General features: G+C 38.7%; 1 protein-coding gene across 3 annotated transcripts in view; it reads left to right on the top strand.

Annotated features, from left to right (window-relative positions):
• Positions 1-18,398, top strand: part of LOC132396702 (serine/threonine-protein kinase OSR1-like) — a 157,476-nt gene that overhangs the window by 107,616 nt on the left and 31,462 nt on the right. For all 3 annotated transcript variants that reach the window (XM_059974516.1, XM_059974508.1, XM_059974523.1), the window contains exons 6-11: positions 2,558-2,667; positions 3,165-3,266; positions 4,019-4,152; positions 6,580-6,628; positions 12,061-12,126; positions 12,377-12,499. In XM_059974516.1, the coding sequence (XP_059830499.1) occupies positions 2,558-2,667; positions 3,165-3,266; positions 4,019-4,152; positions 6,580-6,628; positions 12,061-12,126; positions 12,377-12,499 (584 nt within the window). The remainder of the gene's footprint in view (positions 1-2,557; positions 2,668-3,164; positions 3,267-4,018; positions 4,153-6,579; positions 6,629-12,060; positions 12,127-12,376; positions 12,500-18,398) is intronic.

Here is an 18,398-nt window from a genome sequence, read left to right as displayed (position 1 = left end):
CACTTCATCAAAGGCAATTTTAAAGACAAGCTGGTGCACAATTGATGTTTTAGCACTCTCCATACCAGCCTTGCTGAGAAATTCCATGTAAGACACTTAACTGTCAGTATGGCAAGGAATCTATGAGGGAAGTGAAGCAATAGCAAGCTTGGAATTGATATCTCTGTGGAAATTGCTTTCGGTGTCAGAACCTTTCTATACTGTGATATAATTCATGCAGCACAGTGGCACTATCTCAGTGCAAGAAACTGGCCTTTTGTCAGTGTGGAGTTTGGCATGTTCTCCCTGTGTTGCTAGGGGTTTCCTCTGCAGGCATTTTCCTCCTGTATCTCATAAATATGCAGACTGTTAGGTTAATTCACCATTATATATTGTAATAGAGCATTACAGCATGAAAACAGGCCCTACAGCCAGGAAACAGTTGACCTTTTTTTAAAAAAAATGTATTGTTTCACACCATAACAGTTCCATGTATTCTCCATACACAATGCATTTCCATCTGAGGGGAAATCTCATTAAATATAGGCTACAATGCTATACTTTTCCCTCAAATTGCTCATTTTGAGCAGTAATTGGATAAATTGAATTTTCGGCGAAGGGCTTCATTTAGTTTATGGTAATCTGAAAGGAAATGGAAAATGTATGGCTGAACTGCAGGATTGAAGTAAAATCTCAAATTACACAAACAACAGCCCAGTTGAAAAACATTAGATGAAATCTTGAGGGATTTTCCTGAAATTAGTGACATACCATCCAATATTTGAAAGAAATACTGTCTATTTTTATAATATGAAAACAGTAAATCTGAAAGCAATTTGCTTTGTTATAGGGTAGAATATATACTGAGATGAAATAATTTTCCCATGTAATTTTTTTAGGAGAGTTGGAAATTTGCTGTTTATGTAGCTGATGCTGGGATGCTTATCTTAATGATAAAATGGCAACTTTTGCTCATATCTTAATGACTGGTGCCATGAGATAGACTGCAATTCATTAAAATTATTTCACTTTTTAACCTTTATTTTTACCTGTCAACATGTAATTAAAATTTAGAGGCATGCCTAGTTAATTTTCGCTTACAACCTGCAAGTTATAGCCTCAAAAATTGCACAGTTTCGCTGTCTGCAAGGATACTATTACCTTAAGCATTATTAGGGAGCAATAGTTTTCCTGTAAGATTTCTCCCAAGTTTACTATGTAATGTTTATTTTGGCCTCTTTAACTATACCGTGGTTTTTGTGTAAGACCTTATTATATTAATTTGACCTGTCAATATTGCATGCTGTACAAGATTCCAAAAAAAAGCCTTAACCCTTTCATTGCTAGATTCCTAGCCTTTTTATGCATGTAGGAGTTCCCAATCTTGGAGTCCATGGACTCCTCTGTTAATGGTGGGGGTCCATGGCATGAAAAAGGTTGGGAACCCCTGTAGGAGTAGGTATGATTTGTGTTGTTATTCCTTATTCCTTTCTTTTTTTTATATCAAGCTTTTCCTTCATGTTTGTATTTAAGAATGCTTTGTCTTGATTTTTTAATCTATCTGTGCAGTGTACTAAATTATATTTCTCATTACCATTGTGCTTCTGTCTGTGTGTATGATAACTGCATCAGAAAAGAAAATGTTCCTGAGTACTTAACACAACAAACAAACTGCTGGAGGAACTCAGCAGGTTAAGTAGCATCATGGAATGGAATGGTCCATGTTTTTGGTCAAAGCTCTGCATAAGGACTGAGCAGAATGGGGTAATAGCCTGTATAAAGAGGAGAGGGGCAAAGGCAAGACAGTGATTAGAGGCAATTGACGGACTGACATGGGAAGTGAGGGAGCTGGTGGTTTGGGGGTTGGGGTGATCAATGATGTGCAGATTAACCAATGAGGAAAGGAAGGCATTTAGTGTTTGCAGACAAAAATCTCATCTCCCTTGGACTTTCCTCCACATATCTTAAACAGATGTCCTCTGGTATTGGCCATTGCCACACTGGGGGGAAAAGGTGCTGATTGTTCACTATCTATGCCTTCCATAATCTTGTACAACTCTATCAAGTAGCTTCTCATCCAACATCAATCCAAAAAGAGCCCAAACTCGCTCAACTTTTCCTCATTAGACACATCTGAACCAAACTGCTGCTTTTTCCTTATCACAGACTTTTATTTCATTCTGTATCCAGATAATTAAATGTTCCTACAATATTATTAGTTCATGCCATTTTGAATATTCTTTTTCACTGTCAATCATTAATAAACTGCCAGTACTAACATATTGAACATTTAAAGCAATATCAAAGATAATTTATCTATATTACTCTTACTGCAGAGGTGAAAAGAAAAGATAGGTAATGTGAACATATCAAGCTGTCGTGAGAACTTAGTTGTAGAATTGGAAGCCTGTAGTATTGGTAGTTGTGGCTGAGTGGAAATGACTGTTGGCATGATCCTTAACCACCAGAACTGTGAAAATGTTAATCGCAATAAAATGGCTAATTTGTGAGTTTGTTGACCAATGCCGAAATAGTGAGAAGTGTTGTTTTACTTGTGATTTTGCCTGATTTGTTGCAGATTTTGGTGTAAGTGCCTTCCTGGCAACAGGAGGAGACATGACCAGGAATAAAGTGAGAAAGACCTTTGTTGGAACACCCTGCTGGATGGCACCTGAAGTCATGGAACAGGTGGGGCACTTGATATTTGCATTAAAAATACTTTGCTTGTGTTAGATTCTATTCATGGGTATTTGAAACAATATATGAGGACTTTAAATTAGTGAACTTCTGGGAATTGCAAATGTTACCGGGCTACTTATTGAGTATTTTCTTTATACATCAAGTAAAACTGCTAAATTTTGTTGTGTACAGTGACCTCTTATTTTATCCTACAGTTCCCTTAAGCTGCTTCTATTGAGCTCTTGGGCATTTAAAAAAAAAATAATCATCTGCTGGAGTACCTAGGGAAAGGACAACATCCTGGAGCTCTTAATAGCACATATGCACTTGACAGTATAAAAGAAGTGAGGAATTGAATATGAAGCTTCTGCCCACCTACTCACTTTTTCATGTTAGATCTAACTTAGCCCACTGGTGATTAAACTAGTCCCTTTCTAGGTTTTATGGATCAATGAGTGTACTACAGGTGATACTGAGTTAATCGCATTCATGTTTTGGATCAACAGGTTAAAGGGTATGACTTTAAAGCAGACATTTGGAGCTTTGGAATTACAGCCATTGAACTGGCTACAGGAGCAGCTCCTTATCATAAATACCCACCAATGAAGGTAAGAGTCACTGGCATCTAATAGTTGCAATTGCCCGACAATTGAACTATTGAAAATGTAGGAAATAAAATTTTCATCCTCAAGCAAAAGTTTATCCTGCACTGCAAAGCACAGAAGCGAGTCATTGAATGTTTTTAACATGGGGCAAACCAAAACTCATCTCAATTTTTATTGTCCATGTCAGCAACAAAATAATTTACACTATTTTCTCAATTACAATTTGGAGGAAAAAGTGGAGCCCATATGGAGAACTAACTCTCTTCAAGTATGAAATCAGCATCTGTTCATCAAAATAAGTACTTTGGGACTGGACATTGACCATAGTATACCTGAGAGAAAATGATGCCTTAGATCAGTGGTTCACAAGTCTTCAAAATTCACTTTCCTTGTCTGAAAATCTAAGATTGATTACCTTGATAATGAACTCTATTGCGTCCTGCTATTACCAGTTTGGCAGAAGAATTAAATGGAGCTTGGTTACTTTTATCTATCTCCATTGCTTTAGTCTGAATGCTGATATTTGCTTGCCATTAAATAACTGTCTGGAACAGTTTATGTTCAATTACATACAGTAAGTGCAGCTTGTTTTTCAGCTATTTAATGTATTCCAGCATCTATAGTTGGAAAAATAAGGCCATCTGACCAAATGCATAAAATTTTGCATCTTTTAAACAAATCATTTAACCATTTGCTTCAATTGAAGGTAGTTTAAATTCCACAGGTTGATTTCTTTTCATCTGTTCTTTGTTCAGGTTTTAATGCTAACTCTTCAGAATGATCCCCCCTGTTTGGAGACAGGTGTGCAGGATAAGGAAATGGTGAAAAAGTATGGCAAATCCTTTAGAAAGATGATTTCACAGTGTCTACAGAAAGATCCAGAAAAAAGGTAAAACTCAGTTCTGCTCTTATTTGGTTTCTGTATTCTGGGATTGGAAGTCAGATTGCTGAACTTAGACAGTCTCAATGCTGGATAGGTAATTTGTTGCAATCACATTGTAAGCACCTACCTATTCCACAAATCACTTAGTCAGATCAAATGAAAATGACCGTTTGTTTTTATAACGATGACCATATATCCTATGATGCTTTAAAAGAAAGGATAATCAAATAAAAACTGACCTTTAAGGTTAAGTTTAAAATTGGCAAAATTAAGAATTGGGTTCCTTAATCCTGCCTAATTAGAGGTTATTCATTTATTTTATTTAGAGATACAGTGTGGAGTAGACCCTGCCAGCCCTTTGAGCCGCCCTACCCAGCAACCCCAATTTAACTAGAACCTAATCACAAAACAATTTGCAATGACCAATTAATCTGCTAACCAGTACATCTTTGGATTATGGGAGGAAACCGGAGAAAACACACATTCTACATGGAAGACGTACAAACTCCTTAGAGGTTGCCGGGATTGAACTCTGAAATCTGATGACCTGAACTATAATAGCATTGCGCTAACCGCTATACTACTGTGGAATAAAAGATTGATTTCATCTAGTGACAACACTGTACATAGAGCAAATAGAAATAATCAAAGGCAGTTTGGTGCATACTGAAAGAGTAAATAGTCGTGTAGAAGGGAAAAAAGGAGGAGAGTTCTCCCTTGCCCTGATTCAGTATTTGTCCCTCAATAGAACAGCTAGTTAGTATTATCTCTGCTTTTTTGGTGGTGGACACAGAGAAGAGGAGCAATAAATATGGCTGTAGTGTTTCCTATACAACATGGTGACTGTTTCAAAATGGCTTCAGCTGAAAAGTGCTTTTTGTTTCACTGGTGTCACCCAATGTTGTATATACTGTATAAATGTACAAACGAGTGCTAGTTGGGGTAACTTTTACTATTGAGGACCATGATCCCTAATTAATCTCCTTTTCTAACATTGGGTACCTGTAGCCAATATCAGCACCTCCATTGTGAGCCAACTTGACACAGCTCAAGGATAATGTAAATGGGAAACTTCCATCACATACAGGAGGCACGATTAAGAAAATTGCTAAGTAAACTCAAAATGAAGTGAGAATTGCTTTTACTTGATGGATTATGAAGTACAGAAAGTGAAACAAGAAAATGATGGCTTTTATAAAGGAATCTGATGATAAAAAGAAAATAAATGCAATTGCTCACTAATGGGGAAAGAGAATGGGAGTATTAGGAATTTTAAAGGTTCTTTTAAAAAGTGTAACACAAACACAATGGGCTAACTGGCTTTCTGTGCAGTATGATTACCAGGAGTTACTTATCTACTTTGCGAATCAGCACTAAGAGTTGCAGGATTGATTGTAAATGTTGGTCGGGTTATGTTACATTCAGCATCAAACTGTGCCCATATTCCCAATATTGAATCAAATTTCAAATGTGAAGTAACAATAACTCAAGGAAGAGGAGCAAAGGCCTTTGGTTGAATTCACCGAGCTTTGAGTATAGAGCACTCACTTTGCTATGTCAAATCCTTACATCACAAATGCTTCAACTGGAGCACTGCTTATCTCATGTATTTGAAGGGTTTGAGTTACCTGTATACATGAAGATGCTCACCAAATTATGGTAATGTGCTGGACTGAAGATTACCGAGCCTGTTGGCCTTTACCATATTTCAGTAGCTTCACTGTTTTTTCTGGTGTTGGGCACAGATTACTCTAGATGTTCAGCCCAGTACGTAACCACAATGCAAATATAACTTTGATAGTCCAGTGTTAATTGTCTGTCTTGCTTGTATTCCGTTGAGTACTTTTCAAACATGCTTTCATCACTTGTATGGTGCTCCAAACCTAGAAAAACTAAGGCAAGTGTTCACTACATGTATAAACAATCTAGTTTATTAATAATCACAACAATTTGTTCATTAAGATCGTTATTTTAGCTGCTTTATCTCATTTCAGACAACTAATTTTTATTAATTAGTCACTTATAGTCCGCTTAAAAAGCATTTCAGAACAGCAAGCTTCCTCGTAGTTTTGGCTTTTTAAATGTCATCCAGCCTTTAGGTTATGCTATTTTATTTGATACTTTTTAAACTAATCACAGTGCAATAACCAGGATATGTGAAATGGTAAGTATATCGATTCAAAGTGGAAATACTGTTATTGTAATAGCATTTCAGACAGTGATTGGGAATCCATTTTTAAAAGTCTTCAAGTTTTAGCTGTTGTCTTGAACAAATGATCGACATAGTCTACCAATCTTCCCTTGTTCTTTATCACAAATGGGTTTTCTAAACAATATTCAGTAAAATTTCAAATGATCTACCTTTGTAATCTACCAAGTTCATCTAGTCAAGAATCACTTATTTCTTTCTTAATTAGAATGTTTTTATTCCAGACCTACAGCCGCAGAATTTTTAAAGCACAAGTTTTTCCAAAAAGCAAAGGTAAGTGATCTTTAAAAAAAAGAGGTAAGCAATACCACTGATGCACCTGGTCAGCTGTGTTGATGATGTGCAAGTTTCATCTGTATATCACCCAGAGTGTATATCGAAAACGATAACCTAAGGAAGGAATGCTTTGCTACACCCAAAGACCTATAGGTGTGTGCAGCTGCAACACTTCGTAAGTAATTGTTGCTGAGCTACGGTATTCATATACATCTCAGAAGTAGCTTTGTGTACATGGTGATTTGTATTCCTCTTTTCACTTCTAATATCAACTATACAACCTTCATTCAGAAGAAGAAAAAAATATTTGCATAAAGCTTTCTATTCTAAGTTACTAATGCTAGAAAATGAACAGAATGATATCAAAAGCTAATATATAGATGACAGACTGGGTGGCTGTTAACTCAGGTGAAGCCAACAATGGAAGACACTCGCATAAATGATTGGAAAGAAATTCCTCTGACCTATTCTTGTTCTCATTATCTACATAAGCAGGGTTCCCCTGATTACCTAATGATCACATTTTGGATCAGCTCATTCTGCAGAGCACTTGAGATTATCAATATCAAGCTGAAAAACTACATCATGTACATAGCTGAGAGGAGGATAAATTTAGATGGGGGAGATGTTAGTGAAGGGTTTTGAACTAAATGAATATGCAAGTACATGGAAAAATTAAATGTGGTAAAATATGAGTGCATCAGATATGGTTGGTTCTTCGCTATCGAAAATCAGGGGGGAAGAAGAGTCTTCAGGAGTGCCGGCATGATAGTTGGTGACTATAGAGGACAATTCTGGATTTGCAGACTCTGGATTGTTTTCATCCAGACTGATCGTTAACCCGAATGCCCTTGCAGCCTTGGTGAACTAAGTGACTGCAGCCTGTAGCATGTTCTCTGTGTGAGTGAGAAGAGCACAGTCGTCTGCATAATATAGCTTGAGAATAGGCTCTTGGATGGATTTTGTTTGGGCAAGAAGGTGGCGGAGGTTGAAGATATTTTTTTCAGTGCAGAAAGGATGTAGATACTCCTGGAGGTGATCTCTTTTGCTTCTCATAGCATCATGCTGAAAAAGATGGCAAAGAGCATGGTGCCCAAACGCAGTCTTGTTTCATGTTGGTACTGATGGGGAATGGGTCAGACAGATCGCTGTTGTGTTTAACCTGACCGCTTTGGCCTTCAAGGAGCTGCTCCAGGATAGTGAGGAATTTCAGGGACAGCCATGCTTCGATAAAATCTTCCAGTGACTATCAAGAACAACAGGGAGAAAGTGGATTGCTAAAACACCAGAGGACCCTGCTGTCCACCACCGGGAAGACCTTACCAAAATTCTCTTGGATGGAATCATCTCTACTATTGCCAAAGGCAACCCCGGAGTCAGTGCGGATTCAGAGTGAACAGAGGCACATCTGACATAATCTTCATCTTGCGCCAGTTACAGGAGAGGTTTTGTGAACAGAACATGGGACTGTACACACCATGCATTGACCTGACAAAGTCAGCCATAATAAGTACATCAACTTCGGTCTTAATGTACAGCGTTTTTCAAAATTAAAGTGGTGAACCTTTGAGATTCTCTATCGCAAACTGCAATAGAGACTTAGTTGCTGAATGTATGTATATTTTTGTGCTTTAAAGGAATTGAAAAATATGGGGTTAGTGCAAGTTGTACTGAGGTAAAAGACTTAATACTGGAGTAGATACAAGAGTCTGAATAGCCTGCACTGTTTCTACACTTTGTGATCAGCCAATTTCAACAACTCAGTGACCTGCTTCAGTGCATCAGCCATTTTCGGTTTTTGCAAAGAGTCTTGCACAAATTCTTGGAAATTAATCTAATCCATTGACATTGCACTGCCAGCAGAAGCATAATCACTGGGGAATACAAATAGAAAATTCACAAGTTACTTTCACTTACAGGAATGTTATTTCTGGGCCTTGTGCCTCCAGCTTAAGCCAGATACAGCAACTTAGGTCAGTGTTTCACCTGAGCAAAAAGTAAAGCTTGATATTTTTATACAAAAAAGTTTCAGATGAGGCTTGACATCAGTAGTGGTGGCATGCTGAAGAGGACTGTACTAACTGAACTTTCAGAAATGTCATAAGAGAACGTAGTTAGAAACTCCATAGTGCACTGGTCCTCAACTACTTTTCTGCAAATATAATTGTGCCTTGTATTTCTGTAGCTGCCACACAAAGTTCATTAAATGCAACTGCAGATGAGTAACAAGAGCTACTTATTCTCAAGTGGCTATTGTTGCTGGCCCACTTTGCCCTATGTACTATTTGCCACAATTCCAATGTCCTATGCATGATGGTAAAAGGATCACGAGCAACACCAACCTCCCAATTCATAAAGACATGACAAAACCATTTTAAAATCGGCCAGACATTCTAGGGAACATAAGCTAGTATCAGTGTTTTGGGTACAAAGCTACTGTGAAACACGTCCAGAGTTGAAGTATTGGTTCAGCTTCACTCAAAAGCCATGGACAGTTTATAAAAATCTAAAAGGGGTCCTGACATTCTGGCCACCTGCTTTAAAAATGGGCAATACATGAGGACTCTGTTACTGAATTCCAAACAAAAGAACACATTGCATCAATTTGCCCTTTAAGTTGTTATGGATGAAGCAACTTGTATCCCCATTTGGGTTTTTTTTTTAGAGGCACCAGACTAGATGTTCAGCTTCTCTCAGGTGGTCCCAAACTCTTGCTGCGAAAGGAGGTTTGGCCATGAGGATAGCAACGCCATCCCATGCAAAATCCAGTGCAGCAGATACCCCAAAAGATCTCAACCCTTAGAAAGGAAGGATTCTAGATGGGCTACACCTGAAAGACTAGCCTGTTTTTGATGGCCTATGTCCCAGAAAGGGTGATTGTACTTAAGAAAAAGAAGACTAGAGATTGACGTTTGAGGATTTTCATTCCAAGAGATGGAAGAAACATTTTAAAGTTCCCATTAAAGTACATACATCTGAAGGGAACCTGTGGTCATTGAGTGAAGCTCTTCGTGTCACCACCTAACACTGTTGAAAGTACCTTTGTTATATAACAACAGTTCAATAAGGGTCACCTCTTTTAAGGGTCTTTTTGTTTTGGCTAAAATGGGGTTAGACAATTTGAGTTTGTTAGCATTGTTCATGTCCCTAGAATTGTTTTGTATTCTTGGTCAACAGTCCACTAATGAAATCTAGAACTGAAAATTGCACTTGTGCAGAGATATGGCCTTTACCATGAAGGTCCACTTTAGGATACTGCAGAGACATAATTGATCAGCATAGAAAATTATTTTTAATTATTAATAAAAGACTTAAACGAAGACAAAGATGAGAAAAAGGAATTCATGAAAGAATTCTAGATCTGAACAGATAAAGGAGTGGCATATGAAGGGACAAGAGATATGAAACTAGAGCTATCAGAACAATTTAACTAGGGAAGATTGCATTTAAATAGTGGAAGTACCATGGAGTAGAGACAAATGAGTTAGCTAATATAGTGAAAAGGTCTTTCCTTTATTGACAGCAATATAGAAGATCAGAGTCAAGATCAAAAAGTACATTTATACTTCAAGTTCTTATATCCTCTTCTATATATTTTTGACTATTCTAATTTTTGTTAACCTTTTGCATTTTCCCCCAATGCATTAGAAAAGTTTGAAAGGTCAATTAAAATTATTATCAAACTATATTTCAGATTCAGTTTGTCATTTAGAAACCACAAATGCAATGCAGTTAAAAAATGAGACAACATTTCGCCATCCCTAATCCAGAGTCTGAAGAGGCTGCTGCGTATTAATATTGTGCTACTGTCTTAACACGTTCCTTGGAAAGTAGCTCCAAAGCCACCAGACAAAACAAGACCAAAAACTAAAGCTACAAGACCTGCACAAAACCACATAGTTAAAACAGTGCAAACGATAGCATAATTGGTTTTAAAAAAAAAAGCAGATCATGGGCACAGTAAAAATCGTCCAAAGATGTTAAAGGACTATAAGTTCAAAAGAAATCACCACACAGTTTCCACAAGTCCCCAGGGTCCCAACAGACTCGCCATCCCATGCTGGCAGCAGAAGGGAATACCCCTGCTATGGACTTCCATGGCACCGCCCGACTCAGCCTTGCAGACGCAGCACACAATGAAAGCTCCGTTGAACCCGGTCTCGCAGATGCAACATGCACCGAAAGCGACCTGACCGCAGCGGACTCCTAGTCCGTCAAACCTCCGAGCCTCCGACCATCCCCTCCGGCACAGCTTCTCCGAGCACCATCCTCTGCCGAGTGTATTAAGACAGCCCCACCATCAGCAACGCGACCCCGAGGACTGGGGGCCAGTTCTTCCCAGCAGAGTCCCGGACCTCACAGCAGCAGCAGCAACGAAAAAGGTCTTCCTGGAGATTTCCTGATGTTCCTCCGTGCTCCCACGTCTGTTTTCAATCAATTATGATTGCGCACGGCACCCCACTTCACAAATAACAGATAATCAGCTCCGGAGTGGCAGCTGCAAGCTGAGTCGCGCCACCATCTTGGGATCACCATATTCAGAATCAGGTTTAATGTCTGTGACTTATGTCATGGAATTCGTTAACTTTGTGGCAGCAATACAATGCCATACATGATAAATATAGAAAAAAAACAAAATTGTATAGCAGAGAGGAAGAAGTTGTTCCTGAAACACCTAAAATAACCTGAGATTCACTTTATTGTGAGCATACTCAGTAAATCAATAACCTTATTAGAATCAATGAAAGACCACACCAACAGGGTGTATTACCAGGGTGCAAAAGTCAAAAAAACTGCAAATACAAAAAAAATTATAATAATAAATAAATAAGGAATAAATATCGAGAACATGAGATGGAATCCTTGAAAGTGAGTCTGCAAGTTGTGGGAACAGTTGAATGATGGGGAGAGTGAAGTTATCCCCATGAAGAGCTTTATGTTTAAGAGGTAATAACTGTCCTGAACCTGGTGGTGCAAGTGGTAATTTAATTATTTTTATACTATCTTTCCATTTAATAATTCAACTGATTCCCAAATTACATGGTAGAAACTAAATATTTGCTATGGATATCACAGCCCTTGTTTCTCCAAATATGGCATGGAAATATTAAATTTGACATGATTTTTTCTTGTGCTTTCATTGGATTGAAGGTCCTGCTTTAGTAACTTCCATTGGTATATATTTGATTACTCCAGACCAGCTTGGGATTTCATATTCAGTTTTCAGGACGATTGTCTTCAAAGCTTGCTATTAACTATAAATAGAGCTTGATGCTTCTCAATTAACTATTCAGTGAGAAACATTGATCAAGTAACTATAAAATGGAATTAACAAAGCACATAGTTAACCCAATTAGATTGGCAGATAATCTCTACACTTGGAGTTTGAATATAAAATGTATTAATTTCAACTTTTTAATTATTTTCAGAACAAGGAATATCTTGAAGAAAAATTGCTAGCACGAGCACCTACAATAGCAGAAAGATCAAGAAAGGTAAACTTTATTCATTTGTATTCTCCTACAAAGTGCACCTTAATTACAGTCCTACGGGGACAAAATGGAATGAGGAGTCCAGAGGATGTGGGAAGTCTTGGGAGGAGTTGCACATTTTTTTTTAAAGTTACACTAGTATGCATCTGAATCTATTTTGCTGTTGTTAAAGTTCAAGTAAGATAAAGAGAATGAGATTATTACAATTGCATAATTACTTTTCTCTGAATGTACATAGCTTTGTGTTGAATAGGTGAGAAGGGTTCCAGGCTCCAGTGGTCGATTACACAAAACAGAAGATGGTGGCTGGGAATGGAGTGACGATGAATTGGATGTAGAGAGTGAAGAAGGGAAGGCTGCAGTTTCTCAGTTGCGGGTAGGTGTTTACTTTTAATTCAGAAATCACAAAAGTAACACAACGTAAAACATTGGAAACAGGAAACACAAAAGAATATGTAAACATTTAAATCGAGCTTACGTGCACCACTTCCACTGGCAGCTCATTCCACACTCTCATGACCCTCTAAGTAAAGGAGTTTCCCCTCATGTTCCCCTTAACTTTTCAGCTTTCACCCTTAACCCATGACTCTAGTTGTAGACCCACCCAGCCTCAATGGAAAATGCCTATTAGCATTTGCGCTGATCCCTGCAGCTCTCAACTAGTCACAGGTCTCCAGTCAGAGAGGCAACCATGTGCCACCACTCTATGGCTTCTTCCACAAAGCCAACATCTAATCCAATTTACCACCTCATCTTGAGTGCCAAGTGACTGAACCTGCTTGACCAACCTCTCATGTGGCACCTTGTGAAATGCGTTGCCAAAGTCCACGTAGACAATTTCTAATACCTTACCTTCATCAATTTTCCTGGTAACTTCCTCAAAAAAACTCCATAAGATTGTTTGGACGCAAACTACCATGCTGACTATCCCTAATCAGCATATCTATCCAAGTACTCCCAGTCCCTTAGAATACCTTCTAATAACTTTCCCACTACTGGTGCCAGGCTCAGTCGCCTATAATCTCCTGGTTTATTTTTATAGCCTTCCTTAAACAGTGAAACAATAGTAGCTTTCCTCCTTTCTTCTGGTACCTCACCTGTCACCAAGGATCATTCAAAAATATCTCTGTTCGGGGCCCCTGCAATTTCTGCATATTCTTCCCACAGGGTCCAAGAGAACACCTCGTCAGACCCTGGGGAATTATCCTCCCTAACTTGCCTCAAGATGGCAAGCACCACCTCCTGTAATCTCTGTAGGGCTCATGCCCTCACTGCTGCTTTGCCTCTCTTCTATAGACTATAGAATGTCTCCATTCTCCATTCCATTCCCCTGAGTGAATGCATATGCAAAATATCCATTAAAGATCTCCCCCATGCTCTATGTATAGATTACCATTCTGATCTTCCAGAGGATCAGTTTTGTCCCTTGCAATCCTTTTGCTCTTAACATAACTGTAGAATCCCTTAGGATTGTTTGCTAGGACAACCTTGTGCCTTCTTTTAGTCCTCCTGATTCCTTAACTGTTCTTTCTTGTACTCTTCAAGTACCTTATTTGTTCCTAACTAGTTAAACTTTCTATGCATCTCCTTTCTCGTTCTTAGCCAGGACCTCAATATCACTTTAAAACCAAAGTTCCCTAAACCTGTTACCTATACCTTTTATTCTTATAGGCACATCAAGTTTTGTACTCTCAATTTCACTTTTGAAATTATCTTGCAGCATCTTGACACAAGGCTCCAATGTATATTGGTTACTTTGCTGCTAGCTCACAAGCTATCCAACATCCAATTCCAAAAGAGCTGCTGTTTCTTCCAACGAAATATTGTATAATATCACTGAAACATTGCACAAGCTTTTAGTTAAATCTAGTGTTAAGCCTAGTTTATATCAGCTGTGTTATGTTTTCTGTAATTTGAGAACCAAAACACAGCTGTATATTTGTTTGTGACAAACAGCTTTCAGTTCCTTGTCATGCAACATTATAAATCATGTGCTAACAGAGGCTACTCAGCCCTTTTTGCTCCTGCCATTCAGCAAGGTTATGGCAGATTTAACCATAAACGTAATTCTATACTCTTGACTAACTTCACCCTTTTAACAAAATGTGTCCTATTTGTGCTCATAAAAATATTCAAAGACCTCCACTGCTCAATAAAGAAGTCAAAAATCAAATGACCACAAGTCCAAAGTGTTACGATCATTTGAAACTTTGCGTCATTCCTCTTATTCTTGAACAATGACCTTTGTTCTTGATTCTTCACAACCGTCCTGTCCTGATCCCTCAGGATCTCGTGTTTTAGTTGCATACTCTTTCAGTCTTCTAAGCTCTATTGAGCCTAACTTATCTCAGCTTTCCTTGTAGATTGCACTACATCTTCATTGTTATTCCAGATTCTAACTTCAATGAATTAACATCTTTCCTTTAGAAAGACCAGTATTGTACACTTAGTTGAAATGTGATCTCAATGAAGCAAAACTTTGCTAATTAAATATCGAATTTCTCTTGTTATAAATTATCTACCTTTACTAATTACTGTACGTCTATGCAAGACTTCTGCTAATTCTCTCCACCATCAATGTGCAGTACATCAAGAAGATGACATCTATCACTAAGACCTTAACATCTGGGATATGCCACCTTCTCATTACTACCATTGCAAGTAGAAGTACAGAAGTCTGAAGTTCCATATTCATTGATTCAGGAGTAGCTTCTTCCCCTTATCAGGTGTCTGAACAATCCATGAACACTACTTTGTTATTCCTTTTTTTTTCCACTATTTTACTCATTTATAGTAAGATTTTCTTTGCACTGTACCACTGCCACTTAAAACCTTTCATGTCATTTGTCAGTGAAAATTCTGACAGTTAATTACAATTACAGGTACACATCATTATTTCTTATTTTTCATGCCAAAAAGGGCAGCTTCATATTTTTGAATGTATTTTATTATAAGTAAATTTCAATTTGCCAGTACATAAACTACAAAAATAAGATGTTCATTTTAGCTGTAAATTGACAGCAGAGAAAATGGAGAGGTAGCTAGTAAAGGGAGCATTGACAGTGAAATTAATGACAAAAATGAGTGACAAATATTTATACTGATGTGTGTGTTTCTTTCTAATAGAGGATCACCACAGATTGTACAGTTTCAGTCTTCAGCCCTTTCCAATAATCATGAAGGGTCTCACACCAAAATTTCAACTGTTTATTTCCCTCCACAAATGCTGCTGGACCTGCTGAGTTCCTCCAGCATTTTGTGTTGCTCAAGATTTACAACATCTGTACTGTTTCTTATAGGAAATGGGAGCAGAATTGGGCCACTTGGGCCATCAAGTCTCTTACGCCGTTCAATCATGGCTGATTTATTTTCCTTGTCCATCCAATTTGTCTGCCTTCTGCCTATAACCTTTACTAATCAAGAACCTTTCAACCTCTGCTTTAAATATACCCAATGACTTGGCCTCCCCAGCTGTCCATATAATCAATTCACTGCTCTCTGGCTAAAGAAATTCCTCCACATCTATGTCCTAAAGGAACTCCTTTCTATTCTGAGGTATTACCCTCAAGTGCCAGACACTCTCATTATTGGAAACATCCTAAACATCCTCTCCATATGCACTCTATCTAGGCCTTTCAGTATTCAGTAGGTTTCAATGACATCCTTGCTCATTCTTATAAACTCCAGCAAGTTCAGGCCCAGAACCATCAAAATGTTCCTTATGCAATAACCCTTGCATTCCCTGATCATTCTCGTGAGTCTCTTCTGGACACTCACCAATGCCAGCATATTTTTTTGTATATAAGGGACCCAAAACTACTCACAATTGGCCAGGTACTGTCTGATCAATGTCTCATAAATCCTCAGCCTTACATCCTTGGTTTAATAATCTAGTCCCTTTACACCTCCTGAGTTTTGAATTTTCTCCCAGTCTACATCTTCATACCTTTTACCAAACTACATGACTAAGCACTGCTCTATGCAATATTCCATCTGCCACTTCTTTGCACATTCTCCCAAACTGTCTTTCTGCAGACCCCGCCCCCCACCCCCAACACTAACTGCCCCTCCACCTATTTTTTCATATCATCCTCAAACTTGGCCACAAAGCCATTAATTCCATCATCCAAATCATAAACCTATAACATGAAAAGAAGTGATCCCAAAACCAACCTCTGTAGAACACCACTAGTCACCAGCAGCCAATCAGAAAAGGTTCCCTTTATTTTAACTCTTTACTTCTGGGCAGTCAGCCACTTTTCTGTCCATGCTAGTATCTTTCCTGTAAAACCATGGACTCTTATCTTGTTCAGCAGTCTCATGTGCAGCACCTTGTCAAAGACCTACTGAAAACCAAATAAACAACATCCACTGACTGTCCTTTGTCTATCCTGATTGTTATTTCTTCAAAGAATTACAGCAGATTTGTCAGGCAAGATTTCCCCTAAAGGAAACCATGCTAACTTTGGCAGATATTTATCATGTATCTCCCTTCGAGTACCCCAAAACCTTAATAATGGATTTCCAACATCATCTCAACCACTGAGGTCAGCTTAACTGGCCCTCCTTTCTTAAGTCTCATGATTCTTGAGAGAAATGCCTCCACAATCTCTTCAGCTACCTCTTTCAGAGCCCTGAGGTGTGGTCCATTTGATCCAGATGACTTATCTACCTTCAGGCCTTTCAGCTTCCCAAGCCTCTTTTTAGTAATAGAAATTATACTCCTGCCTCCTGACACTCTAATTTCTGGCAAGCTGCTAGTGTCTTCCACAGTGAAGACTGATGCAAAATATTTATTGCATTCATCTGCCATTTCTTTGTCACCTGTTACTATCTCTCCAGAGTCATTTTCAAGTGATCCAATATCCACTCTCACCTCTCTTTGCTCCTTCTATATCTGAAAATAGTTTAGTATCCTCTTTTATCGTATTGGTTAGCTTATCTTCATATTTTATCTTTTCTAATCTTGTGCATTTTTTGTTGGCTTCTGTTGGTTTTTAAGTTTCCCTAACTTCTATCTTCCTGCTAGTGGCCCCTTCCAGTTCAGCTCTTGTACCTTTGTAATTCCTGTAACACTTACCCAACAGGCTGGTATATGTCTAGGGGAAAAGGAGATCCAGCCACTCACCAACCCCACCTTCCGTACACGCAGGTGCTATGGGAATCAAGTTTATGCCACGCGTACACACACAATATCAAACTCACACCAGATACCTTTACGGAATACACTTGAAAGAGTTTACTAAAACTAAAAGAGTACTAGGCAATACAGTATATATGAAAGAAAAGAAAAAGCAAAAGGCGCCAACTTATCAAAGTTCAGTCAGTTTAGTGCACATCGTTGGAGCTCAAACCATTGAACCATTCGACCCCTCGTCACTTTCCTCCGACCTCCACGTCTTCGCACCTGGGACCACCCCCGGTGGTCAACCAAGCAGTGCAGCGCACGTCCACCTGCCTCGGCGTCTTCTTCCCAACTCTCCTGAAAACCCGCGAAAACCCCCCCCAAGCTTCCAGCCTCACAAGACAAAATAACATTCCCCATTGGTTAACAAATGAATACAATCCCCATATCAGCAAGTCTAAAGCTAAACAACTGCGAGGGAAACGCTTATCAGACAAAGAAGCATTCCTATTCTTAACAAACCAAAGAAGCCATTTTGAGAAACATACACAGGGCATTGTACATTCCCTTTAGTCCATTATTATACTGATACATCTGACTTTATCTTCTCAGACTGCATGGTGAATTCTGTCATATTCTGATCTCTGCCTCCATAGGGTATCCTTGCCTTAAGCTCCCTAATCAAAATCTCATTCATTACACAGCACCCAATCTAGAATTGTCTTTCCCTGAGAGTGCTCAACCACAAGCTGCTCTTAAAAAGCTATCTTGTTGGCATTCTACAAATTCCCTCTCTTGGGACCCAGCATCTGTCTGCAATCTATCTGTCGTCAAGGATGTATATACATAAAGGTGCCAGAAAAAGGCCAGCGACATTATAGGAGGATCCCACCCACAGTGCTCATGTTTGTCCCACTCCTATCGAGAGGGAGTCAATGTTAACATCCACGCTAGGACTACCAGACTCAGTTATTTTCCCCAAGCAGTAAGGCTGATCAAAATCTCTACCCTCTAACCTACCCCCAACCACCACTACTTTTTAGTACAAAGTTAAGGAAAACCAACTTCTCCCAGAGAGTTGTGGAGGTCTGGAATGCAATGCCTCGGAAGGTAGTGGAGGCCAATTCTCTGGATGCTTTCAAGAAGGAGC

This window comes from Hypanus sabinus, chromosome 1 (assembly GCF_030144855.1).
Source record: "Hypanus sabinus isolate sHypSab1 chromosome 1, sHypSab1.hap1, whole genome shotgun sequence".
NCBI lineage: Eukaryota > Metazoa > Chordata > Chondrichthyes > Myliobatiformes > Dasyatidae > Hypanus > Hypanus sabinus.
Note: the sequence above shows the minus strand (reverse complement) of the source record. Positions and strands in the feature narration are given on the sequence as shown.